The sequence below is a fragment of the Trichosurus vulpecula genome, chromosome 9 (assembly GCF_011100635.1).
Source record: "Trichosurus vulpecula isolate mTriVul1 chromosome 9, mTriVul1.pri, whole genome shotgun sequence".
Lineage (NCBI taxonomy): Eukaryota > Metazoa > Chordata > Mammalia > Diprotodontia > Phalangeridae > Trichosurus > Trichosurus vulpecula.
In genome coordinates, this window is record NC_050581.1 from 62,502,829 (window position 1) to 62,529,741 (window position 26,913).

Sequence of the window (26,913 nt, forward strand, 5' to 3'; positions counted from 1 at the left end):
CCAAGGTCATACATTACATTTAAAATAGTTCAGAATAGTTCTTGCAATTTCATGCCATCTTTTTCTCATTTTTCTCCTAGCTATTTACTGATTCTGATCTTTGTTCTCAGGAGCTGGTGGTCTGACCAGATAGCTGATTCTGCAACGATTCCCACATCAAATTCCCACATCTTTTCCTATCTGTTGAACTGCAGTCAATTTCATTAAAAACAAAACTCTGATTTACTGCTTATTATATCCAGCACTTACCAATTCTCTTCTGTAATCCTCTATTATACTTGGCTATATTGTAGATTACCTTGTAATATTGTATATTTCAGTGGATTCGTGGTTTTGAAGATATGGTTGCTTGCTCTGAGTTGCAGTTTGCCCTCTGGTGCAATGGATCACTTAAGGGTTCAGATAAGCAAATCCTTAATAAAAAAACCAACCCCAAACCCCCCAAAACATCTAATAACCCACCACTAAATGGCAGCCAATCTACAAGGAAAAAGCAGTCCAGGAAATTAAAAGTCAATAAAAATCACCAATAAGGAGGCTCCCTGGAGTCTCAGGAGATCCTTCACTAAAATTCCATAATTGTACATCCTCCTTGTCTAAGAGACTCATCGCTGCATCCCAGATCAGTCCACATGGTGCAAAGTTAACTCAAACTGCCCCAAGGTTTGCTCCACAGCATTGACTTAGAATAGCTACAGTTGTTGTGAAAGTATGGAGGTTAGCTCAAGCCTCCGCAGCATCCCAGCCCATAATACCTGATTTTGGAAGCATCCTTCCAACATACTAGAGGCCTTCCTCTAGGTAGGGAGTTACCATTTAACAGTTCAGAAATCCACGTCTCCTGAATCAAGCTATAGATGATAGATGATGGCTGTGACTCTGGGTAAGTCACCCCCCAACAAACTTAGTATAATTTGTAGAGCAGATACTGATGTGCACTGGCAGAGGGAGTGTCTTTGTTGAGAATCCCCTACACCAACAGACCACAGGTTCAAAACAAACCCAAATGACAAAATACTATTAACAGTCCACTTAGGAGTTTTGAGTACTAAAAGTGTATCATGGAAACCAAGAGGTCGAAGAAAAACCAAGAACTGAGATGGTGTTGGCGAGCAACAGGCCCAAGCCAAAGGATAAGCCCCTACATACTGGAAAAAAAAATAGTCTGGAACTAGAGGGTGTTATTTCTTTAGGGATGATAACCTTATTTTTTCTAAGCATATGTCTCAAGTAATACAGGGAAAGACAGAAACTGGCCTCTGTATGACCTATCCATGACCTTCAGATCATGACCATGATCTTCTTGCTAGAGCTCTTGGGGTATGAAGGCTAGCTGAAGGTTCTAGGAGTCCAGGAGCACAGGGAGACTGTGAGGGGAGGGGGACACCAATAATTTGTAGTTTAAAGAAGGGGCTCTATCCCATATGCAAGAACAGCACTCCAATACTGGAGGTGGACTGGTAGGGAGGCTCTAAGAGCAGCTCTTCATATACACTGGTCATTTGTAAGTCAGTGGCTCATATGGCACAGATTGGACACAAAAACAAAGAACGGCATGGGCATCATGCAAAAGAAAATCATGGTCTAAACCATAACCAGAGAGTGAGAGAAGAAATGGGGGATAAAGCTGAATATACAGTTACATAAAACCAGCTCCTTTTTAAGCTAACTCCTTTTTGAAAGATGCTGGTAATCTGGCAAATTTTGCAGTTTTCAGATTATTATTATTTGGCTTTGGGATTAAATCATCTGTTTTCATCTTCACTAAATCTAAGATGAAAATTCATCGCTTTAAAACCACTTTCCCCATGCACTGTGCTTTCTCTTTACAGTTCAAAGAGCCAAAGCCTTGTTAGAAGGTACACTGAGATTTTTAAAAAGGAACTGAATCCAACTTATTAAGTATGAACAGGCTTACAAACTCATGCACTTACTGACCCACAAAAGCTACACACGTCCTTTTTCTGAATGACCAAACCTTTGACTTATATTAAAGATCAAAAACCACATCACTCAACTCTATATCAAGAAAGTGCTCTTGTATTTTCTCCCAGGCAGTGCATTTTCAGTCAAGAATTTTATTAACCTTTACAAACACCATTTCACTCAATTCATTCATAAAAAATGATTTATGATTAAATCTGTAACAAAACCATCCAATGCTGTTCTTCAACAAGATCAATTTCATCCATGGAACATAACAACAAACCACTTTAAAACAGCAGTTTTCGTTCAGGTCGTGTGAGGCCGTCAGGTTCAAAGCCATCCACGTGAAGGTTCTTTATAAAGAAATCCATTTCACCTCAAGTACGGGGTGAGACTGATAGATGTCTGTCTGCTCTCTGGTGGAATTAAAAGTTCAGATTCTACCTCTTTAGGACCAGTATTTCAAACAAGTTTCACAACTGGAAAGTATTTGTGAGCAGTGAAGTCAAACTCAGGAGGAACCTGAAAGGAAAACCAGAAAGCCAATTCATCCCTTCGCAAACATGTACTGTATCACGCAAGGGCTTTTAATCAGTGGAGTTTCCAGTTTTGATCTCTGTGTAAAGTAAGAGGCATGACACAAGAACTAGAGAAATGAGTTTTGTGAGGAAGTTAAAGGACTTAGAAGCATTATTAAGGAATGTGTATTGACTAGCTGTTTTTCTTCTCTGTATCTGAACAAGCGGAAATCGACTGATATTTGGTGAGTTTAGCAGTTTATTTATCTCTGAAAACCACCAGGAGGATCCATCAATGCCAGTGGGCATTTGTTTGATGCATTAAACAAGGAAAAGGAAAATGGGAGTGGACAAACACGGAGTGGAAAAGGAGAAAAGGAAGGGAAAATAACACTTGGAGTGGACAGAGCTACCAAAACTGCCTCAGATGCCATTCAGTTGCATTAATGCAATGTCATAGGTTGAAACTACCTAAATAATAGAACTTCCCAGTGAGGGTAATTAAGCCCTGAAATCTGAATAAGTTATCACCTGGAGATCTTTGAGAAAACTACAAATAAGTGCTTTGTTTAGGTATTCTCCTGTCAGGGGGCAGAAGATAGCTTTAAAAATGTCCCTTTCACAGCAATATGTTTCTACGAATTTTCTTCCACAATTTGCATCCATATGTTTTCCTGAAATATAAAACCCCTAGAATTTATAATTTTATTCAACCACACTTGTAACCCTCAAAGAAAAATCACAACCATAAATGTTAATGGCTGATATTCATAGAGCACTAGTCTAGTCTAGAGCTCAGCTAAGTGAAGAGAGTTGGCTCAGGCTGATTTAAGAAGTGGAATTCAATTCTCACCTCTCCTGACTCCCAATTCATATTTCTTTTCATCATACCAAGCTGCTTCCAGCTTTGGTGCCTTTTTGCTTTGGGTACACACTCTATAAATGTCACTCTCTACTCTTGTGTTCCACATTTCTGAGTAGACATTTAGTGCAACATAATATGTAATGATTACATGAAAACACATTTTAACAGGTAAGAGATTTTCAGTTTTTCTGTAATGTGCTTACCTTAGATTCCTTCTTGTGCCCTCCTGCCAACAACTTCATGACCACAATGTTAGGTTTGGCAACTTTTAGAATCCGACTGACCTAAGCAATAAGCAATACAAACTGTCAAAGCACGAAAGTTATGGTCAATGTGTCTTAACTTTTAAGACACCAATCAAAATATTTGCAGTGTGACATCATTAATTTTTCATTAAAAAAAAAGGCAGGACAAATTCTGAATATTAGTATCTAGAATTAAAACCTTTGTTAGTAATAAGTCCCAGAAGCACTCACTTCCTAGGGATTTCTGTGGCTTTGAGTATACACACAAAACAAATTTCTATAAGTCAGTGTCTTAGCAACTTGTTCCCTCAATAATAAATAAGTATAAAAAAGTATAAGGATATCAGAATATAAAAGTATAAGAATAACGGTATACCAGCAATAAAGCATGAGTGACAAAGGCAACTATAGAATGTTCCATCACACTTCAGATGAGATTTACGTGAAGGACACAAGTTCAGTTGTCTCCTGTTCTTTATGAGGTCAGCATTCTCAGGACATAGAAGACTAAATAGTGGCAGTCGTGTAGGCTCAATACAAAATACCAAAAGTCCAAATTTTATTTTCAACTGACCTCATCCAGTCCTTTATTCCTCAGATTCTTTTGGCACACTGCGCTAATCTCTCACACTGACTCCCTAATCCTGAAGTCAGTCATTCAGCCTCTGCTCCAAGCAGGCTGGATGACCCTCTACTTGGGAGGCTTCCTTGGCCTTAATTCTGCCCAGATTCGCTTAAACCCAAAGCCTTTCTCTAAATTATCATTGCTTTGTTTTCCCAAATTAAATTCTCAACAAACTCTATGTTCTGGAGCTTTTTTCTGCTTCTCCTGTTCCTTCTCTTATTCCGTATTACAGTAAAATAATCCTACTTCTCATCGGCTCTACTGACGTTGGCATTGTTCAATCTACTTATAAACTGCACTGCTTCACTACTTTGTTCGGAATTTTATTGGCTATACCCAGTTGGTTTTTTCCCCTCAGATTTCTTAAGAAACTTCTTAATTTGGTTCCTGATGTTGCTTCTGTACATTTTTCCTCTGCTACTTTCTTGGTATTTCTGCTGTTGTATTGTAATATAACATTCAGAAAGTAGGGTATCCATTCCCAAACACTTCAACCAACATTTCTTTTACCTTCCATTTAAATAGAAAGCTGATTTTCCATCAAGATCCCCACCATACTAGAAGCCATTCTTTCTATTCCTCGATTCACAGGGCCAAGTGAAGTTGGTAGTTCCCTTTTCCCCTCTACCATTTCTCTATCATCACTCACTAGTAACTTTCCCCTTCTGGAACCATTCAAACCCATTCTTTCTATCTTGTTACCATTATCTACTGAACTCCACATCACTATTTCTAATGATTTCAGGACTTGGCTCATGGTCTCCACCATTCTATCTGCTTATGCTCAGGTACTTCACGTTAACTTCTCTAATAAACTGACCACAAAATTTGATCTCATAGGCTCTAATGAATTCCTCTACTTCAGCTCAATTAACTATATGTAGTCAACAGACATTTATGAAGTACTTGCCACGTGTCAGCCATAGTGCTAGGGATAGAAAAAAAAGGCAAAATCAGTCCCTGACCTCAAAGAATTAACACTGTACCAAGGAAGACAACAAATAACTAGGTATATAAAATACTTACACAGAGTATGTGGAAAATAATCTCAGGTAAAAGGAAGGTACAGGAAGCCAGGGAAATTAGGAAAGGCATCCTGGTGAGATATGAGTTCAGTTTGACACTTGATGGAAACCAGGGAAGCTAAGAGGTAGAGGTGAGGAGGAAGGGCATCCCAGGCATAGAGAAGGGAGATAGTGTGTTATGTGTGGAAAAACAGCTAACAGAAAAGCAAAGATGGATCAAGGAGTGTGTATGTGTATAGGGGAACAAGATATAAGAACATCACAAAGGTAGGGAAAGGCCAGGTTAGAAGAGCTTTAAAGGACTTCTAACAAGTCAATGGAATTTAGAGACGTGGGCAGTGTGACACAATTAAGCCTGTGCTTTAGGAAAATCACTTTGGCAACAGGAGGACAAGCTAGAGTCAGGGACAGATTGGAGGCAAGGAGATCAGTTAGGGGGCTACTGCAATAGTCCACACTAGCAGTGTCAAATGCTGCAGAGCTCAAGAATGAGGACTGAGAAAAGACCAGAAGAGTTGGCAACTAAGAAATCACTGGTAAGTTTGTGGATGAACGATAAGGTTAGAAGTGAAGACCTCACTATTTCTTGGAAGTGAAATGCATCACTCCAAGACCCAGGATGATGAAATTCCTCAATCTAATAAAACCAATTTTCTTCCCAATCTACTCTTTTTGCTCACACCAAAACAGTGGGTTTTGGTGCCTCAATCTTCATCTATTATCCCAGGGTATTTGCGCTACTTTGACTTTACTTACCTCTATACACAGCTTTAACTCCATAGTCTGCCATTTTAATATATTGTTAGCCACCATATTTAGAATCCTTTCTTTGCTTCTTGGATTTCCTACTATTCCACATCTGCCAAATCTTACTCTTTAGGAATACTACCATCTAATTTCTACCTTATTGTCTATCTAACAAAAATCACTAAAATCATGATTTTGCCCAATCTCATGGACCATAACTGCCTTGCTACTCATACACAATTCCTCTGCCCTACTCTTAATTATGGAGAATCTCTCATTCTCCGTAGCAATTACCTCAAATTCTTCTTCTCTCCTCAAACTCCTACCCCTCATACTTAAAGCAAACGTCTTGAGATCTTACTGCACTGAAATTGTGGTTTTCTCAAGAGAACCAACCCCTTCAGCATTCTGTCTCAACAAACAAGAAGGCCTTTTTTTCAGTCCTCATCCCTCTGTGCAGCACCTGATACTCCTGAGTGACAACGCCCTCCTATGAGATATCCACTCTTTATTTGACTGCAGACACACCATTCTCTTAGCACTCAGCTACCTCTCTACTTGTTTTCTACTTTCTTCACTGGCCTCTTATCCTCTCCTAATGAACCTCATGAGTATTGCCAGTGTTCTGTCCTCAGTTCCTTTATTCTTTCTGTTGTAGTGATCTCTCCTTTCCATCCATCCTGCTTAATCTTTCTTATTCATAAATGTAAACATTTCATTGCTGTGCTCAACTCTTCAGTGACTCCTTATTGTGTACCGAGTAAAATCCATTCTTCTGCCTGACATAAAAACACTCCACAATATAGGACAGCCTTGCTTTCTCAGGCTTATTACTTTCCTCCAAATATTCTATGCTCCACTTTGTCCCTTGGACATACACTCAGAATGCCCTCCCTTCTACTCACACTTTTTACCTACTCAATTCCTGACCATCTTTTATAGCCCAACTTACATGCTATCCCCAAGCTTTCCCTGAAGCTTGCTGTGGTAACAACTTACATGCTTGGATTTCACACAGCACTTTGTTATGTACCTCTTTAATGATAGCTGTTTTTGTACCTCATCCTCCAACTACATTGTAAGCTACACATCTTATCTAAACTTGTATTCCACCCAATATTCTACAAAGTAAAAAGCATGCTGAATTAGCTAACTGTTAATCCAGGAAAGAGATATCTCATTAATGAGGCAAGAAGTAAAAACATCTCCAAAATTTAGCTGGATTTTAAAAATATGTTACAGCAAGCTTTTACTTTATATGTATAGGCAAATCCAAATATTATATATTAATTGATGTCTATATATATAGTAAGGCAAAACTCAGTGAATACATGAAAATAAATTTCACTATATAGGCATATAGATAGTAAAAGCATGCTTATTTGTAGTATGTAATATACATGCACATACATATTTATAAATTTATATATAAATAATCATGACAGTATTATATAATAGCAGAATAACTGACCATTACTTTTCATGATATTGGCCATTTTAGGCTATGGTCCCCCTTGTTAAACTAATTTGAGTAAAAATTTGAGCCTACAGAGTTTTCCAAATCCTTTGACAAAATATGCTCTATATACTTGGGTAGAAGGCATTTCTTCCCTGAACCAAAGATACCTATACAAAGGCAGAAACAATATAATTACATTTTTAAATTGGTAGTGCTGAAGAATGGGGGGGGAGGGGGTGAGTAGAAGTGGAAAACAAGAAGGGAGACAGATAAAAGTATGTGTGGGGAGGGGGCTGGGATGGGGAGAGAGAGAGAGAGAAAGAGATCTTTTATGTTATCCTGTTTCAAATTTAATATACCAGTTTTTATATTTAATAAATTGTGGCTAAAACAAGTAAGGAGGAAACTTTAAGAGCTGTGGGTATCAGGGACCTGTTTTGCACTTTCTTACTGCCTTGCTCATTATTTTAAGTTCAGCCTATGTCTTTGACAAAACTCATCAAAGCCATAATTTTGGTCAAATTGGTGTGCAAGTCAATTTGGTAAGAGAACAACCAAGACTTTTGAGCTTCTTGCCAATAAAACTGGGGCGTAAATGAACCAATGCTAACTCTGTCCTATAAGTACGTATAAACGTCCCCCAACTTCCACATGCATCAGTTTGACCATTTACAAAATGGTCACAGTGCTAACAACGTCACAGAAATAGCCTAAGACTGCTAAGGTTATGATTGCAGCATTATCTGAAAAATTCAGAAAAAAGTAATAGATATTTTTAATCAATAATAATCTTTAATATTGATTTTACTAATTCCATTTTTATCAAGAAACAGGGGGAAAAAGTGTTCTGCAAAGTTGAGTTGGTTCTAGTATCACCACTTCATTTGGTCTTACCTCATGGTCTGGATTTGGGATATTCTCCAGTATCATTTTTGCCTGTTGAAAGTGTTTACTAGCTGCCATATATAGGTCAGCAGACTGAGGAGGAGGACTATATTTATTAAGGTCAGACATTTCCTAAATAGAAAAAGAGAACACACTGTCTAGAATATGTACAATACGCAAAATCTTAAAACAATCTGTATTAAAGGCATCTACATTTGTTGACTTTCTAGTATCATGGATCATGAAGTAAATACATTACACTGTCCCATTTGTTTTTCCAAATGGAATTCAATTTCCTATCTTTATAAAATATTATAATTTAAATTAAAAATCCTTAAATAGAAGCAGTGTGGTCTAGTGCTAGACCTTCAATAAGAATATTCTGGTTTAAATTATGCCTCTAATTGTTTATTCTTTGACCCCAGGCAAGTGGCTCAACTACTCTGTACCTCAGATTTCTCCCTCCAGTTCACGCAGTAAGGCAAAGTTGGGCTGCCATCTGCATTGGTGGAAGGATTTCCCACAAAGGGAGTACCCAACACTTATGAAAACAGAAGTTGTTCACGTATTCACAAATTCTTTTGTTGTTCAGGCTTTTTCAGTCATGTCCAACTCTTCATGACCCTATTTGGGGTTTTCTTGGGGTTTTGGAGAGGTTTTCCATTTCCTTCTCCAGCTCATTTTACAGATGAGAAAACTGAGGCGAACGGGGGGAAGTGACTTGCCCAGGGTCACAGAGCTAGTAAGTGTCTGAAGACAGATTTAAACTCAGGAAGATGAGTCTTCCTGACCCAGGCCCAGCACTGTGCCACCTAGCTGTTTCCAATGAATTCTTCAAAATACTATAAATAAAATGTTGCTGAAAAACCAAATAAAGTCAAATAATTTTCAGGTTATTTAAAATCTTGCCTTCATGTTATGATGAGATTGCACATATTACTCAAGGTAACTGATGGTGCTAACTGAGGTTAACAAAATATATATATTTTAAAAAACCCCTATCTCAAAGTAGGTCTAATGATATGTAACAGACCACACTAACATAGTGCTTTAAGAATTACAGTGCTTTCCTCACAGCAACTTCAAAGTAGGAAGTGCAATCATTACCCTTATTTTTACACAAAAAAACTGATGCTCAGAGGATGAGTGACTGGCCAAGGGCCCACCCCAGTGCTGGAGCTGGGACTAAGCTTCCACTACACCAACGCTCTAGGTACAGAGTCAAGACTGCCATTCGAATACAGACATTTACCTTGAATTGCAAATAGTGCACTGGGGGTGGTGTGATAACACTGTTGAATGGAGCAAATCTGTGTTCATATCGAACCTGTTCACTATCCAACTCAAATTTGGGTTTCCTTACTTTACCATCCATGTCAAAAGCTATCATGGTCTAAAAGGAAAAAGTGGGTGAAAATGGTAGTATCAATATAAAAATACTGATTACAGAAACAAATAGCAACATTCTGAATGTCACTCATGACCTGTGATATAAAAAGGCAAAAACAATGTGGTTTTGATCACCATTAACTTTGTTCATATTAACAGTTCTCTCTCCTCCCTCCTCCCCCAACCCTTATCATTTTCCAAGCAGGATTCCATGTTCATTTAATGTACTGTTCTCTACAGAAATTGATCTCCCCACACCCATACACAAACTTTATCGATTCATAGCTCATGCTTTTTAGACAGCACTAAACGAAAGCCTATTATAAGCATAAAGTTTATAACTTGTCCATACCTGGGAATTCCTGTTAGAAGAGCTACATTTCCCAAGAATATAGATGGGCCTCCATACAAAACAAACTAATCAGACCCGAGCTAGCAAGGCAATGAGGGATGCCCTTGGGGTTTGCCTCTTCACCTCCAGGCTCTATGTTGTGCTCATTTTTATATGTGGTAACAATTTGAGCTCACATTTATAGCAAGATATTAGAGGGTAATAGAGACTTTGGAGACTATTATATAAAAGTATAGAGAAAATTGGAGAATTCTCTGATCCTCTTCTCAGAGAGCCAGAATAAATTTCTATGGAAGAAACCAAAAGATCATCTAATCCAATCCACACATAAGAAAACTGATATAAACCACTTGCCTAAAAATCACAGAGAAAGACCCAGATCTCCTGACTTCTGGGCTGGTGGTTCTCTCCACCGTGCCACTACCTTTGCTTTGATTTCATCTATCTACCAGGGATCTGAACCTAGGTCTTCCTGATTTGAAGTCCAGCTCTCTATCCAGAGGTACAAATGATATACACATCCTTCAAAACCAGATGTAGCTAATGCTGGTGACTCTCGAGTCTATTTCTAGTACTGAAATGGAATGACCGTTCTTTTATATTTGAAAGAAATTGTATTTGCTATTTACTGTGTATTGTAATGTATGTGTATGATTGTAAAACAATTCAGAGAGGTACTTCTCTAAAGGCAAATAACTCAGTTATCTGCAAACAGGGCTGGCGGCCAGATGGGTTCAGCATGAAATGCTTAATTAGACTCAAACATTGTGTTGCTTTGACCTTGACCCTTACAAAAAGAAGTAAGGACCAAAGCCAAGCATGGAAGCATCCTGAAGCTCAATCTTGGTGGGCTATGACAAGAAGTAGTAACAGGTTTGAAAGAGAAGAGTCCATGAGTTTAGCAGCCGATAACGACAATTCCATTTCTGCAGAATACAGAATGTATGCCACACAAGAAAGCTAGACTTCCAGGCTAGGTGTATATAAACAATGACTGAGCTTCCTATGGTCAGATTAAGAACATTTTTGGCTAAGATGTTTGTGCTCTCTAACTCAATAATTCTGCAGTTATACAACTTCTTTTCTTTTCCCTTTCCTCCCTCCTCCAAAGTTTCAATACAGCCTCCATTAAAGTCTGACTACAATCCTTATTGTGTCTCTGAAAGTGACTCCTTGGTTACGCAAGGTGCTCTATCAGCTGAACTAAAGCTCTGGAAGTAGGTGTCCAGTGAGAAACTGACTCTCTCCCAAGGACCAGCCTTAAATCTGCTTAACATCTCTGAGCAACTTGTACAAGATCACCTAGGCATAAGCCTCAGAGGAAGGATTTGAACCCAGGTTCCCTGACCCCAGCATTCTTTCCACTGTACTCCCCCATTTTACAACATCCTCCAAATGTTCAGTTGTTCAGTCTTTCTTTGAAGACCTCTGGCAAGACCTCACTAGCCCCAGAAGCCACTTAAGTCTAAATTAGTCTCTTTGCAATTTTAATCCTATGGCTCCTAGTTTTGTCTTCTGGAGTCAAGCAGAACAAATTTAATTCCTCTTCCATATAATACTATTCTTTAAATTCTTGAAGACAGGAAGACTCTATCACATGCCCCCAACTCTTCTCCAGCATAAACTCTCCCCAGTTCAGGGCACAGCATTGAAGTCTCAAACTATTTTATTTTAACTTTATCTACTACTACCCCCTCACGAAAACTTGGTATTCTTACTATTCCCCAAACACCCTTGCCCTTTGTCACCTCTGGAACTTTCCCTACCTTCTACCTCAAGTGCTGGGGAACAGCTGTTTCCATGCATGCTTCATGGTACAAATCAAGTCCCAACTCCTCTAAGAATTGCTCCCTAATCACCTCAGCTGGAAATAGTTTCATTTTTGAATTAAGTCACTCATATGGCACTGAACTATCATATATAATGTATAAGAAATGTATCAGGCATATGAATTATAATAAATATACACCTTGTTTCCCTAACCGGACTAAATAATCTCAGGGTAGAAACAATATCTTTTTCAATTTTCTTTAATTTTCTCGATACAAAATGATACTTGGCACAGGACATGCAAACATTTTCTGAGCAATGAATTGAATATACAACTATGGCTGACTTCGTTTGAAAAAATACTCCAAGAAAAAAGAGTTCTAATGTTTAGTGCAAAGAGTTGTGTGTACAATAATCATAACAACTGTTGTATATACAGAACAAATAAAAAGCCACAAAAACTTCACATTCACCAAACTGCCAATTTACCTTATACATTCCAGCACACATGTTCTGATACGCTTGACTCATTGTGATTTCTCGGCTCAATGGGCGAACTATAATATAGAAAAACAATTCTGATGTATACAAATACCTTGTTCGTTAATACAAAAAGAAAATTTACTACTTAAGGTTACGTTTCACTTTATAACAAGAATCTGTGTATAGGACAGCCAAGAATTTGCATATTGGTCCCCATTCTTTATAAATATATTCAACATAAGGAGATTCCAGTATAAGACGATTTGGACAGAACCTCTGACTCCACAAAGAGATTTCCCTTAAGAAGAATAAGAACCATTCACACATATGGTGGATTACTTGAGGGCAAGGATTGTTTTACTTTCACCGTGTAACCACGTGTGCCTAGTTTGGTGTCTTGCATAGTAGCTGCTTAATTATTTAGAAAAAAAAAGCATTTTGATATGGCATTTTTTTAGTTTACAAATTAATCTATCTGCAACTACATAAAGCAGTCCCATCTGGACATTTAAAAAACAACCAATCGGTCAACTTCCTACCCACTACGGTGGCTAAATCTTAAAGAAAAGCAAAAACATGGAGCTTCCTACTCCCTGTCTTCATGGATCATAAATATAGACTGCTAAAAGCTCCTTGTGCTTCCCAGGCAAATTCTCTTAAGAGTCCTAAGATGTCCAGAACATCTCTGTAGTACACAACTCCTTCTTACGTTGCCTATCCCATAGCAAGAGAACACAGACCAGCGAGTCTGAACCCTTTACTCCTATAATTCTTATTAGCGGAGAGCCTGAGGCTAGTGAATTACTTGAAACTGGGAGTTCTGAGCTGCAGGAGGGCTAAAGGCAATTGAGCGTCCACACTAAGGGTGAGACCCTGGGAGCAGGTGGCCACCAAACTACTGAGGAGGGGGGAAAATAGCCTAGGCAGAAAAGAGAGAAGGTCAAAGCTTCTACGCTGATCACTACTGGGAAAGGGCTCATGACACGAAGGGAAGGAATGAGTATTTAGTTGTTCTCAAGTTTTAAAATGACCCATAGTACCTTTCTTCTTTTTCTTCGTTTTTTTACTACTACGACCTTTTTGCTGCTCTTCCATTATTCTTTCCTCCGCCATCTGTGAGCTGTCAGCACGACTCAATGTTGACATCAACCAGGCATAAAGAAATTCAGATAGGTACCTAAAATGAGATAATCTTTGGTTATTGCTAAATGATTAACTACCAGACAATTTCATAACTATAGTTTCATACATGCTCTTTAGCCATAATCTATTAGGAAACATTAATTATAATCTGTTAAAAAATCTTAACTGGTTCTTATTTTAACACTGTAGATCTAAAGAGGATGATCATAAGGACAATTACTTACATTTTTAATTTTCATGGCAAATCTGGGCTATCGTAAAACGTTTCCATTTCAGCCAAACTTCACAAATTGGCATTTCATATGAAGTTTCTTTACTTCAAACATACTAATGAAATGTTTTCTATTAAGTTAACAGAGTTCAATCTAATGTGTTAAAACATTATCGAAATGCTTATAGGTATAAGTAGCTCTTTCATGTTAAATATATTCTATTATTTGAAATGGTTGAACAAGAAAGGGTACCTCTATACATATAATATAAAAGAAATTGAAATGTTTTCACTTTCACATCATTTTTAGACTTATACCATACTTCAGTATACTCATTTCACTGGAGTACTAAACAAGCATATTACATGAATATTGATTTTTTGGTATTATAAACTAGCCATCATGTTTGGTTGCATTCAATACTCCAAACTCTCTATGCACTTTATAAATGACCTAGATCTCTATGAAACTAAAGTTCAATATACTTAATCATCTGAAATAGATGTAAGCATTATATTCGAGTTTTTAATTCCTAAAGCCGTTTTATCCAAATACATTGTAAATTACATTCCAGTGCCTTCTAGGCTGCATAAAATAATTTTCATGATCAAAACCCAGTGCAAAGGAACCACAAAATGACCAGTAGAAATCTATGGCCACTATCCTGGCAAAATAAAACTGCAAATTTCATCTATCATTGATTGGCCTGATTTTAAAATTGTGTTATCAACTGACACAAAGTAGCAGTATTACTAGTAATTTTTTTCTATTATGTTTAACATAACCTAAATTACTTTACTAGACCAATGTAATGAATTTAAAAAGCTGAATTATTAGCTCTGCCAGCTATTTTTCTCCAATTACTCCACTTCTATACTTAGAACTTCCCAAACATACCTGCTAGGCTTTCCACCTCCCTCATTTATCAAAAGAAATGTGGTTATTTTCTGACTCTTTCACAAAGCTAACTTTAAAAGTATCACTATAATAAATAGTAATTTTAAGTTAATTAAGGTAGGATATAGAACTAATCTTTTACTCTAGCAGTAGCGACAGACAAATGTGTAACTACTTTCTTAGTAAATTTTTTAAAGACACCACTAATTCTAAAACCTTAAAAATCTATTCACTAGGTTAACTGAATCTTATGGTTTAATAATGGTACTGTAAAATCAGAGCTGGAACAAAAAGACCAGCAAATATGAGATTAAGCTTTTGGTTCTTTCATTACTGACTAATACACAAAGGGGTGGGTGACATATTATAGGAGTCATACTACTTAAAAGGACATAACCACAATAATGTTATCAGCATCAGAAACAACTTCACATTTACACAGAACTTTAAAGTCTTCTAAGTCCTTTCTTTACAACAAACCTGTGAAGCAGTTGGCACAAGTATTGTCCCCTTATGTGACAACCAGAGGCTCAGAAAGTTGCAATCACTTGCCTAAGGTCCCAAACCTACTTAAGGGTCAACACTGAGACTTCAACAAATTGATCTGTTTTTCCAGCTTCTAAATAAGCCTTCTACTTGACTCACAACAAGAGTTCAAATGTACACAATGGGAAAGGAACTGGCAAAGAAAGATATTCTGCAATGGTCTCTTCTTTCCATTTCCTTAACGTATGACTTTAAACAGTATTCCCTTACCAATAGATGTAGTAGTACTCATGCATACTGTATAGTTCCAGTTCAAAGCCACTTAGAAGATACTGTATCATAATTCGGAGGTTATGATAAAGGACCCAGGTACCTAAACAGGCCAAATGTTGTCTTTGAGGTTCCTGTTTCAACAACATACTGTGAAGCGCAGCATCAACTTTCTCTGCCTATTAGAATAAAATATTTTAAAACACTGTCATAAAAAAGAATTTTAATTAAGGTAATGGAGAAACTTAAAAAAATAAGGCAGGACAGATAATAAATAAACACAATAGAAAATACAATCCCACCTTCCCATAAAAATCACAAATCCTAATGGGCTTTTTGAGTGAAATTCATACCCTCAAATCTTCATTTAATAAAAGCTGACTAATTCTCCTACTAAATGTTTTTGCTCTTATCTCCATCTTATTATAGAAGATAAAAATAAAAAGAGGTAGTTTCAGTCAACTCTTTACTCATACCACTAGGTAACGCTCTATTCATAAATTTACCTACAAAATTTAGATCTTTTAGTATAAAGTAAACTTGGCACAAATACTAAAGCCCAATTTATAACTTCTCCTTTTCTTAACATTAGAAAAACCTGTTCACTTTTTAATACCAGCTTGCAGGTTATTTCTTTGAAAACATTAAATTAAATTTTAAAAAATCATACTCCTTTCTCAACGAAATACTTTATCTGCTCTTTAAATACAATCTACTCTATGAGATAGATTAAAATAAAAATGCTTACTCAGATCTGGAATGGTTTTAAGAATGCAATCATTTTGCTGACAAAAATTCATCTTGTAAATTGTACTTTTCTAGTGGAAAAAACTTGTTGGCTCTTACTTACCTCGTCCTGCAAGGTAGCAAATTCCTCAAGAATATGACCCAGTTTATCTCTCTGGCGAGCCCTGTTATGCCCATGGATCTGAATAAGACTACAGAATGGCTGAAATACATACCATTTGTTAAGCATTAATGTGAAATTCAATCTACAGAATTCACATTATAGAAATTTGACATTTACAAGATTTTTAACATCTGGTATTAGGATAAAATGCTGCATTGTGTGTGTGTGTGTGTGTGTGTGTGTGTGTGTGTGTGTTACCAACAGTGAAAACAAAGTAGCTATTTGTGAGGTTTTTATGTGTTCTGCATCTGTCCATCAAAGTCTATCCTAAATTTTTAAAACTATGCCTACTATAAAGAGCTGTGAATACTAAGAAGAAGGGTAGGGTTCTTTTCCTGCTTATTTCAGGCCAGTTTGTATTAAGTGCCTTTTCTTACATGCAAGAGACTTGAATATTGGTCCTTCTAATCCTACTTTTTCCCCATAATATTCTTGAATAAATTTAATAATTTTAAACTATAAAACTTCATCATATTCAGACTATAGACTTTTTCTAGGGTGTGAGGGAGCGGGGAAGAGAAAGAATAGTATAATACTTTTGAAATAACCTATCACTTTACATTTGTATCTTAAAAAAACAACTTTCATAGAAATTATCTCATCTGATCTACACAACCCCTCTGTAATATGGGTAAAAACAAGCCTGATTATTCTAATTCTGGCAATATAAGCCAAACGATTTGCCCAGTGGTTACATAGTGATAGTAGCAAGGATGGGATCCATTTCTTGACTTTTAAAGTTCTGTAAACTGTACCATTTAGGCCATCTTACACCATCTACCACAATAAGTTCCAAATAATAAGACGACAAGTAGAAATGATTCACAATATTTAAAAAAAAAAACAACTGAAGAGAATGGAAGGAGACACTTTTCAAAGGAGTTGGGGGAGAACTCTTAACTGAGTATAAAATAAAGATGATCAAAAATGGTAATTCCAATTACATAAAATTTTGAAAAACTTTTTCATGAACAAAATCAATGCAGTTAGGATACAGGGAACTGTGTTAATTGGGAAGAAAATCTCTGCTTGAAATATTTAGGACAAAAGTTTGACAACCAGGATATACATGGGATTAACACAAACATATAAAGAATCCATAATATATAATAAGTAGTCAAAGGATACAAACAGTTTTCAGCAGAAAAAATGAAAATGACCACTAAGCTTATATAGAAATAAATCACTCAAAATTTAAAACCCTGAGGTTTCATACTCAACAAATTAGCAAAGATGATTAAAAACAGAAATACTAAAGGAATTATAGGAAAACAGGAACATTAATATTTTATTGGTGAAATTGTGAACTGGCCCATATAATGCTATAAGTAAAGTGACTAGTGTTCACACCCTCTAACCCAATGATCTATTAAAGACTCCAAGGAAGTTAACGACAAAAAAGAAATGTCAATGACAGAAAGAACGACCTATATATTACAAAATATTCGTATCAGCACTCTGAGGTATCAAAATAGTGGAAATAAAGTGGCTCCAACTGACTGAAGAACAGCTGATCAAAGTGTGGCATCGGTATAATACTGTGCCATAATAAACAATCAATACAAAGTATTCAGAAAAACTTGTGAAGACTCGTACAAATCCATACAGAACAAAGTAAGCAAGAACAAAAGATCCACATATACAATGATCACAGAAAGGCAAAAGAAAACAACTCTAACTGAGAACTCAGATCAAATGCAGGGCCTAATCTTGACTTCAGAGGACTGAAGAAACATATCTATTTTCTGCTTCTACTGGGGAGTGCTACTGGGAAATGGCAGTGAGGTTTTTTTAAGCATTTAAAAAAACAAACAAAAAATCTGGTTGCATGACCAGAAATAAAAAGGAGCAAGACTATATAAGCCTGCATTTGCATATAATACAGTAGTCAGAATAAGACCAAAGAGCCACTTAGTAAAGTGCTTCATGGGAATTTATTTAATAAATAGCTATTAATAGTTATTAAGTACAGTGTGTGTGAGCACTCCAGGAGGCTGACTATCCTCTCTAAACTTTTTATCTCTAGTGGCATCTGCCAGGAGGTACTTGCACAGGTGGCCACACATGCTACTCAGGAGGCACTTAAATTTAAGTGTCTGTTGAACATATCCATTCAAAGCACTTTAACAATACCTGAAAACGGCTCCGAGAGTTATGCTTTGGAAACAACCTTCTGAGCATCTAAACTTCAACCTTGTCTCTTGTAATCTTACTGCACTATTAATTTGCTAGGTAAAACCACTTATTTGGAGGTAATATAGAGATAACCGGGAAGCAGCCGGTATAAATTTAACAGAAATCCCACATTAGCGGTGCCAAAATGAAGTGTTCACATATGTAAAAGATTACTTCTCAAGTTATTCCTAAATTGTAGCTTAGCTTTAGAATACTATAAACCAGATTAAACAGTGATCTTTCTGCCTTGGAGTGAGGTATCCCCATAAATGCATTCAGATGTTGATAGGAATATGGCAATTTTAAGTTTCAGGTTTGGGGGAACCATTTAATTTTAAGCAAAAAAATAAGCTATTAGGGTTTTGAAAAAGAAATAGGACTGGTCAGTGGCATATTTATGCCCTTATTTTTATGATGGAAAATATGGTTACTTTAGTCATAGAGCATCTACTAAAGTTCAAGTAGGACAAAAATCTATTAATTACTGGTGAAACTGGGTGACAAAACAGATTAGCTAACACATACTACAAAAGACTAATATTGAGAGATTATATCCCACGTTGTATTTTACCCACATTATAGTGACCTGCTAGTCTATGCTGTCTATGCTAAGTGAATTCTTACCCGAACACAGTGAGTAACAAAGGAGTCAATACAGTCCTTAGCCTGGTGATTATTATACAGACAGCACCTGTAAGACAATTGTCAGGAAATTAAATTAAACTGTATTTGGCTTGGGACAAGGATCAGCAATTTCTTTAAATCTAAGTACCATCAACTGGGCTACATGCCTGTGGGTGCCTCTGGCAAACCTAAAACAAAAGCGGAGGAGAAAGAAAAAACCAGTGCAAGAAAATGGCAGGGAGCGGTAAAAAGCCAACAAATGCCACCTTACATAGTTATGTGGCAACAGGCCAAAAAAAAAAATTGTCCTCTCCCTCATAGGTGCCTTACAAAAAGGAAGCTTGAGACTTCAAGAGAATTGGGGGATCAAATTTAGAATAAAAGAAGCTAAGGGGGTGGGGGACACTTAGGGTAGCTAACCTGGGGAGATGAACTTTCACAAAATGATGCCTAGCTATAAAATACAGTTCTGCTATCCAAAATGTCTCATCTAAACTAAATTTTTCACATCAAATGATACTGTTTAAATTCCATCAATTTGATGTCTATTTACATTAATATGTTTTAAGGAATCTCTAATCAACATAGGTACTCTCTCTCCAACAAATCAGATCACAATCCATACGTGCTTTCTTATCCGGTGACCATCATGTCCCAGTGCTTCAATAAACTCTCCTGGGGATTTACCCAATAGGTTTTGGGGCCTTCTTCTGGGTCTCAATATTATACCAATTCTAATTTAACACACAGTATGGATGTGTGTGTGTGTGTGTGTATACTCCTATTATGTTTTGGTATCTGGTCAATTTTCATTCTGATACTGGTAAGATGTTTGCAGACTATTTGTGCTTGCTGTGTGTATATATATATGTGTGTGTATATATATATATATATTATATATATATATATGTATGTATGTATGTATGTATGTGTGTGTGTCTCTAAAAATGCCTTTTGAATAACCCACAATTTTGATTCTTCAGAGATTTATTTAATCCAACTAAAACCCACGAAACATCAGATTGTGTTTGTAAAAGATGATTTTTTTTTTATGATCAGGGCAAAGCTTGGGGTTATTGAAAGTACCCATGCAATTACCCAAATTGAGCCCAACATTCTCATTCAATTTGGGGGCCACATTTTTGTATATCTGCCCTAAGACATGTGAATGGATAGACAGATACAGATATAAGTACAAAGTTCAGCTCTACAAACTGTCCATGCAACTACATGGAGAGTCTTTTTCCTCCATAGACTGCTACATCAAACTCTTGAGTGCCAGGAGACTTTGCAATTGTGTGGGGCCCAATGCAATCAACAGGTCATCCATGAACAGGATCAGTTGGAGGATCTCACATTTAAAAGGAAATCCTCATTCAAACTGATTCCGCATTGGTCATCCTTTGTAACTGCAAGCAGATGTGGCAAGCATACACCTATCTGTCTAATGCTTTATTAACAGTCAGCAGATAGATGAACAAAGTTATCTCTCTTGGTTTCTATCAAGACATCTTAGTACATGTCTGGACAACCTTAGCAGATGCCTACTTCATATATGCTTGATTCTGAAGGATGCATTTTGTTCTGCTGATTCAAAGGCTTAAAAAGCAACAACCCAGCAATCAAGCACACCCGCATCTTGTATTCTATGCACCTTTTCATGAACCTTGTAGTTGTAAAAATGTAGTTGCTAAAGATTACCACTGGTATAAAATCCTGTCTCCTATACTAAAACTATTGGTAGAGCATTGAATCAGTTCAACTCTTCTGCCAAATAATTCAGAATTATGTATGAAGTGACTAAAGTATCCATACCCTTTGGTCCAAAGATCACACTGCAGAAAGCCTTCATATTTTGAAGTAAAAATATTCATAGTATCACTTCTCGTGGTAGCAAAGAAATGGAAACAAAGTGGGTACCTGGAGAATGGCTGAATACACTGTGGTATGTGAATATACTTAGATATTACAGCACCCTAACAATGAATATGAAAAATTAACAAAAACATAGGAGGACAGGTATGAGCTGATGTAGAGTGAAGCACACAGATGAGGAAGACAATATGCATGACTACAATAGTGTAAAGGAACAATAAAATGAGGCCAATCACTATTTAATTATAATGACCAGATGACCTAGAGAAGAGGTCAGGAAATGCCCACCTCCTTTTTTTGGGGTGGGGAAAGGAACATGGGTATAGATTGTGCCAGGTTCTGCTGTGCCAACTGGTGCTTAGATGCCACTGTTGTGGCAGTTCGTTTTACTTAACTGTTTTCCTTTGTTACAAGGCTCATGAAGTGGGGAATTTGGGAGGTTGGGACTGGAAATGATATTAAAACAAAAGGCCCTCTCAATATGTGTAAGACTTTGTTCTCAAAATTTTTGAGATAGGATAGTAGGCATATAGATGGATAGTACTGGTATTTTCTTGATTGCCTTTTTTCCACAGGATTATCTGCTATGGTATTTTCCAATCCTTGGTGCCCCACTGTTTCCAATTATCTTCAGAACTTTTCTCCTAATATCCTTAATATTGTTGGGCCTCTACTGCTGACCGGAACAGTGGCTCTTTCCATTTTTGTCTTTAGTGTCAGTTCTATTTCTAATATAAGACACTGATGTTAGAGCCCAATTATAACAAGTTCATTGTCAACAATGGAAAAAATAGTCCATTATCAAATCCTGACAGATTTTTTTCCTTTTTCTGTCCATTACCCTCCTTCCAAATCAGTCTAAAATGCTCTTGGGGTAAAATGGCTTAATTGGATCTCAACCTAAGATTTCTACAAACTATTTTTCCTTCCAATGCTCCTCACTGGTTTATGAAGCATAACTACTCACAATTTTCCACTATGCTCCTCCACATGTAGTAAACTATCATAAGAAATAGTAACAGTACATGTTGGTAGCTATTTTTTTTATCCATTTCCCATTTTCTTTTCTTTTTAGCATCAGTATCTTGTTTAAATATCTCAAGTAGCACAACATATCTTCCTCTTGTCTGGCTGTGTGCAAGGGGTTGATTTGGGAATATCTCCCATATTAGTAATTAGTATGTCTGTTAATACACAATCAATTAAATTCTTTGTGATGTTATTCAGACATGTCCAATACCTTCTGACTCTCTTCTTGAAGCAAATATTTATGATCTATAAGTAAGATGACTTCTATAAACATCAATTTAACTGCCAGGGTGCTTCAAGAAGATCCCTGTCCAATGGTTAACAAGCTGACTTGTTACTTTAATTCAACTATCATATCAATATTGATACATTCTTACTATATATGAAACCAAAACATAGGAAGGTACAACTAAATGGAAAGATGGCTCATAGTTTCTTCTTGGAAAGGCAGATAAAGAAATTAGCTGAGACTTTATCATGGATCCAAAGGCAATAAGAATTTATTTCATAGGACACTTGCGTCATCTCACTTTGTGGTGCTGGGGATGAGCATTAAATAAAAAATGCCATGATGAAGATAATCATGCACCAATTATTCACGAATATTTATTATGGAGGGTAAGAAGGAAAGGGAATTCTACAAAACACTTGTTAAGACCTTCCAGATTAAAATCAATATTTATTTTTATATTCAATGATATTACTAAGGGTAAAGAAGCTATCAGTCACTTATACATATTAATATTATTTCTTCCTTTATAATTTAACTGCAAATTAGCTTACTAAGGGAGAAAGTAATTTTGGAGGTAAGTAATTTTGGAGCACAAAACACTTTGGGCTGCTGCAACGGGGGATTTAGGGCAGTACAAAAACACTGACTACCTGAAGAGAGAACTATGATGTTAGAACAAGGTATGAAAAAGGAACAAGTATTAACGAAAGAGGGGAGGTTTGGGGGGATTCCATTCTTTCTCTTCCTCTCTCCTATACTAACTGGCTCCCAGGACCAAGGATCAGGTTAATAATATTATTTGGACTGTGGGCTGATCCAGGAAACTATCATGTACATGACGCAATGTTTTCGTAGGAAAAAACTCCAAAACCACTATTGTATTTGCTAATCTTTAGAATATAACCCAATCATAAGTTGTATGATACATGCATAGTATTTATAAATATATTTCAATATTATAGTGATGTCTCTACTCCTGTTTTAAACTCAGTACAAATTTGATCACTTAAGAGCTGGAACAAAAGAAATCAAGTTAAAGGAATAAGTAGAGTCCAAAGCCTGCTATACTAGCTCTATATTAACTTTGCTCAAACTTGTCACTTAGAATCCTTCAAGTGATCACTTTGACTGGCTGGAGTTAGTAATAATTAAAGAAAACTACATAATTAATTTTATCTTTTTCCAGGTAACTCAACATATTTTCTCTTTTCTCTATACTAATGTGGAAAGTCTAATGTGGAAAAATCATATCTGCCTAATAGACAAAGACAGATGATCATCAAATGGTCAAGTCATTTGCTTTAAGTAAACACTACTTCACAGCATAAGTAAAGGGAAATTACTTAAAATTTCTTAAGATACTTACTTAGGGGAAAGCACTGGAGGACTGACAAATGACCGAAGTGCATCTTTCACCATGTCTTGCATGAGATGGGTCCCAAAGACCTTTTTGTTATCCACTAGAAAAGTAGTCTTAAAGGAAATGTTAATTCATTAGAAATATTTCCACAATCGTCACATACTGCTACTAGATACAGCTGCCATTATTGTGAAATGAAAGACTATTTAAGCTTCTATAAAGAAAGATACCAGAAGAATGAAAGATGATGATGAAAATGTCTATCTAGATGAAAAGATTGTGTTATTGACTCATTGATGAAAATTATAAATTACTTCCTTTCTGGGCCATAATATAATAGAGGAAGAATGAGAAAATGGTGCTCCTGAGCTCTCACCCAAAATAAAATAACTAAAATGTAAGAAATAAAAAGCACACAGCTCTTCTCAACAATGCAAGGTTCTAAGACAGCTCCAAAAGACTCATGATGGAAAAGGCTATTCACACCCAGAGAAAGAATTACAGAATCTAAATGCAGACTGAAGCAAACTATTTGCTCTCTCTCTCTTTAAAATTATTTTATTTTATTTTAGGTTTTATTACATCTTTCTCATGGTTCATTTCATTGGTTATAATTCTTCTTTACAACTTGATTACTGGGGAAAAAAGTTTTAGTGTGAAGGTATACATAGAGCCTGTATCAGATTACATGCCGTCTTTGGGGGAGGGAAGGAAAATTTGGTACTCAAAAACTTGTGGAACTGAGACTTGTAAACTAAACGGAAATAATAATTTAAAAAAGCCCACAGTAACTTCACTGAAAAGTCAGACTAGAATCTATGAACCCACTCAAACTAAGCTGAGCAGTGAGGTAAACTGAATACGTTTAAATGCTTCCAAAATATTTAGTTATTAAATCTAGTAATAGCAACATCATATTAAAAGCACTGTTGCAGATAATAGAGGATTCATAATTTTATTTGTAAGGCTTTTTTCTGTTCTTTGTACATGGAAATGTTCATATTTGTTAAGTACACAGTAAAATAGGAAACAGAAAGTAGTACTTCAAAGTAACTTTCTTAAGCATGCCAAAAGTAAACTTTGAGCAACCAACAATATTTTGCATGGATTTTTAATATATTTAGCACACCTTAATAATTTGCTGATACTGACACTAAAAAAATCAATTCTTCAACTAAAAGTACAGTTCTATGATAGCTGAATTTCCTTTAAACATTTACTTTGCTTTTTTAAAAAAAATACATAAGAATAAAAAAATTCAGTGTATAGGGACATAATTCAAAACTAACTTACTTGCAGGAGGGATCTTGAAAGAACACAGGGTGACTGCTCACTAAATTCACAGAAAAAATCCTAATACATATTCAGGGAAAAAAATTACAGCATTAACAAAAATTCAAAAGATTACATAATTCACATATTAAAAATGACATGATGCAGCTAGTATTTTTTCATGGCTACAACAAACATCTCAAGATGACAAGTCTGTCCATTTTGCAAGAACTACCAAATTTTATTTATAAACACAATGGACAATTAAGTCTCTTCTTTTATAAAATTAGCCAAGCTTGCCACAATGACAGATTACAAAATTTATTTTTAATGTGTACAAAGCATAAACATTAACATATCAATAATGATTGACAAACGCCTGCTTATTTCAGGGAAAAAAACCCCAATGGACTGGAAATGATTCTAATAAATTCTTATCACTGAAGATGCTGACTACAGTAAGACTTTAAAAATATTTATATATATATTTATAACATCATTCTAAGATAATAACATTTCAATAAAAAAATCTTCAGGTTTATGAGGTCTAGAAAAAATATACTTGGGTTTTCGTTGGTAATTTAGTAAAGGTGCTTAGCTAGGCATATCATCCTCGGTGGGAAGAAAAAGGATGGAACTCAAATATAAAGTTTCTAGTTGTTTCTCTTGCTGAGAAAGGTAACTCTGTACATCAAGGCACAAATGACTACTATCAAGCCAGGAGGTGGCTTATTCCTTCAGTGATTCTTAGGTATCTCAATTTCAAATTTTAAAAAAATCTGCTTGGGCCTACTTCCACTTCTGTTCAATTTTTTTTTTCCTCCCTCTTTGTCCAATTCCTTGAACTTCTTGTTTACCTACGCATGTTACCTTTACTTCATATATACAAGTCTTCCACAACCTGACTTCTGCTCCCACTTCTATAATGAAACAGCTCTAAGGTGACCACTAACTTCCTTCTAGGCAAAGCCAATGACTTTTCAGTACTCAATAATCCCTAAAGGCTTAGAGTCCCAATATCAAAGATTCATATTAACTAAAGTGAAGTTCTTTTTCGCACCAGAAATTTCTCTACTTACCAGGATACAGTGTAAATTTGTTAGATTGACAACTTCACAGACAGTTTTTATTCTATCTATAAGTTTTGCAAAATAGTTGACCATTTCTTCCCTTTTGATTATTTTTGCATATCGAGGGAAGGTAGGAGGAAGCAATCTCTGGTTAACAAGAGGCTCAAAACCCATCATAATAGGATGATCTAAAAGAAAAAAAAAGATTTTTTTTCTTCATCTTTCCTTTTAATTTTAACCTTTGCATTAATTTAAATATATTAAGTGAACCTCTGTAAAGCAGAGCAAGATGCCAGCTTGAAAGTTTCCCAAACAAGTCTAAACATATTGGTTTTTTTGATATATTTTGTAATTTTCTGTTCCTTAACTTGCATAATAAGATTGTTAGATTTAGTAACTTCAGTACATTTGACCTACCACTACCTCCTCTGGAGGTGTGAATTATATACATAATAGAGGACATAATAAGATCCCTAACACCTTTAAGCAGAGTCATAGTCTACATCCTACTTCAAGTACTTCTACTTGATTACAGGTCTTTTTCTGGAATTCACATCATTTCAACTAAAGACAACCTGTGCGATGAATACAAATAAGGAAGAACTGGTCTAACCCCTTCTATTAAAATGTAGTATTAACTTTTTATTTTGATAGATAAAAATTACCAGCCTAAACCCCCCTCTCAAACTTAAAAGTAAAGTGAAGTTAACTCTCCTTGAAATAAGCTAAATAATCAAGCACTGTGATTTCAAAGGACTTCACTGCTGGACTGCATGCAGAGACAGGATTCAAACTGGGTCTTTTAATTCCAGATCTACCGTTGCTCTTTCTGCTATATAACACTGTCTCTGGTGACTATGTTTACTGCCATAAATACAAGTTTTTCTGCCTTTATTTTACATGGTTTTAGAATATCTGAAAGTACATATTCAGGCAGGCTTTTTTCCCTCACATCACCCTGACATTTTTTTTGTCTATAGGCAAAAGGAGAGATTCCTGATTCCTCCTGGTTAGCCTCTACTTTTGTTCTCTCATGTCTCTTCTATATCTTTCACATAGCTGTCAAGTT

At 36.1% G+C, this 26,913-nt stretch overlaps 1 protein-coding gene across 5 annotated transcripts in view; it reads right to left on the reverse strand.

The window, feature by feature from the left end:
* Positions 1-2,022: 2,022 nt before the first annotated feature.
* The window catches only part of NAA35 (N-alpha-acetyltransferase 35, NatC auxiliary subunit), a 72,469-nt gene continuing 47,578 nt past the window's right edge, over positions 2,023-26,913 (reverse strand). For all 5 annotated transcript variants that reach the window (XM_036738258.1, XM_036738260.1, XM_036738259.1 and 2 more), the window contains 12 exons: positions 25,854-26,032; positions 24,796-24,855; positions 23,509-23,615; positions 19,007-19,073; positions 16,148-16,246; positions 15,298-15,476; positions 13,330-13,466; positions 12,296-12,363; positions 9,548-9,688; positions 8,305-8,427; positions 3,513-3,593; positions 2,023-2,448 (listed from right to left, as the gene is read on the reverse strand). In XM_036738258.1, coding sequence (XP_036594153.1) covers positions 2,389-2,448; positions 3,513-3,593; positions 8,305-8,427; positions 9,548-9,688; positions 12,296-12,363; positions 13,330-13,466; positions 15,298-15,476; positions 16,148-16,246; positions 19,007-19,073; positions 23,509-23,615; positions 24,796-24,855; positions 25,854-26,032 — 1,301 coding nt within the window. In that variant the 3' untranslated portion in view covers positions 2,023-2,388. The remainder of the gene's footprint in view (positions 2,449-3,512; positions 3,594-8,304; positions 8,428-9,547; positions 9,689-12,295; positions 12,364-13,329; positions 13,467-15,297; positions 15,477-16,147; positions 16,247-19,006; positions 19,074-23,508; positions 23,616-24,795; positions 24,856-25,853; positions 26,033-26,913) is intronic.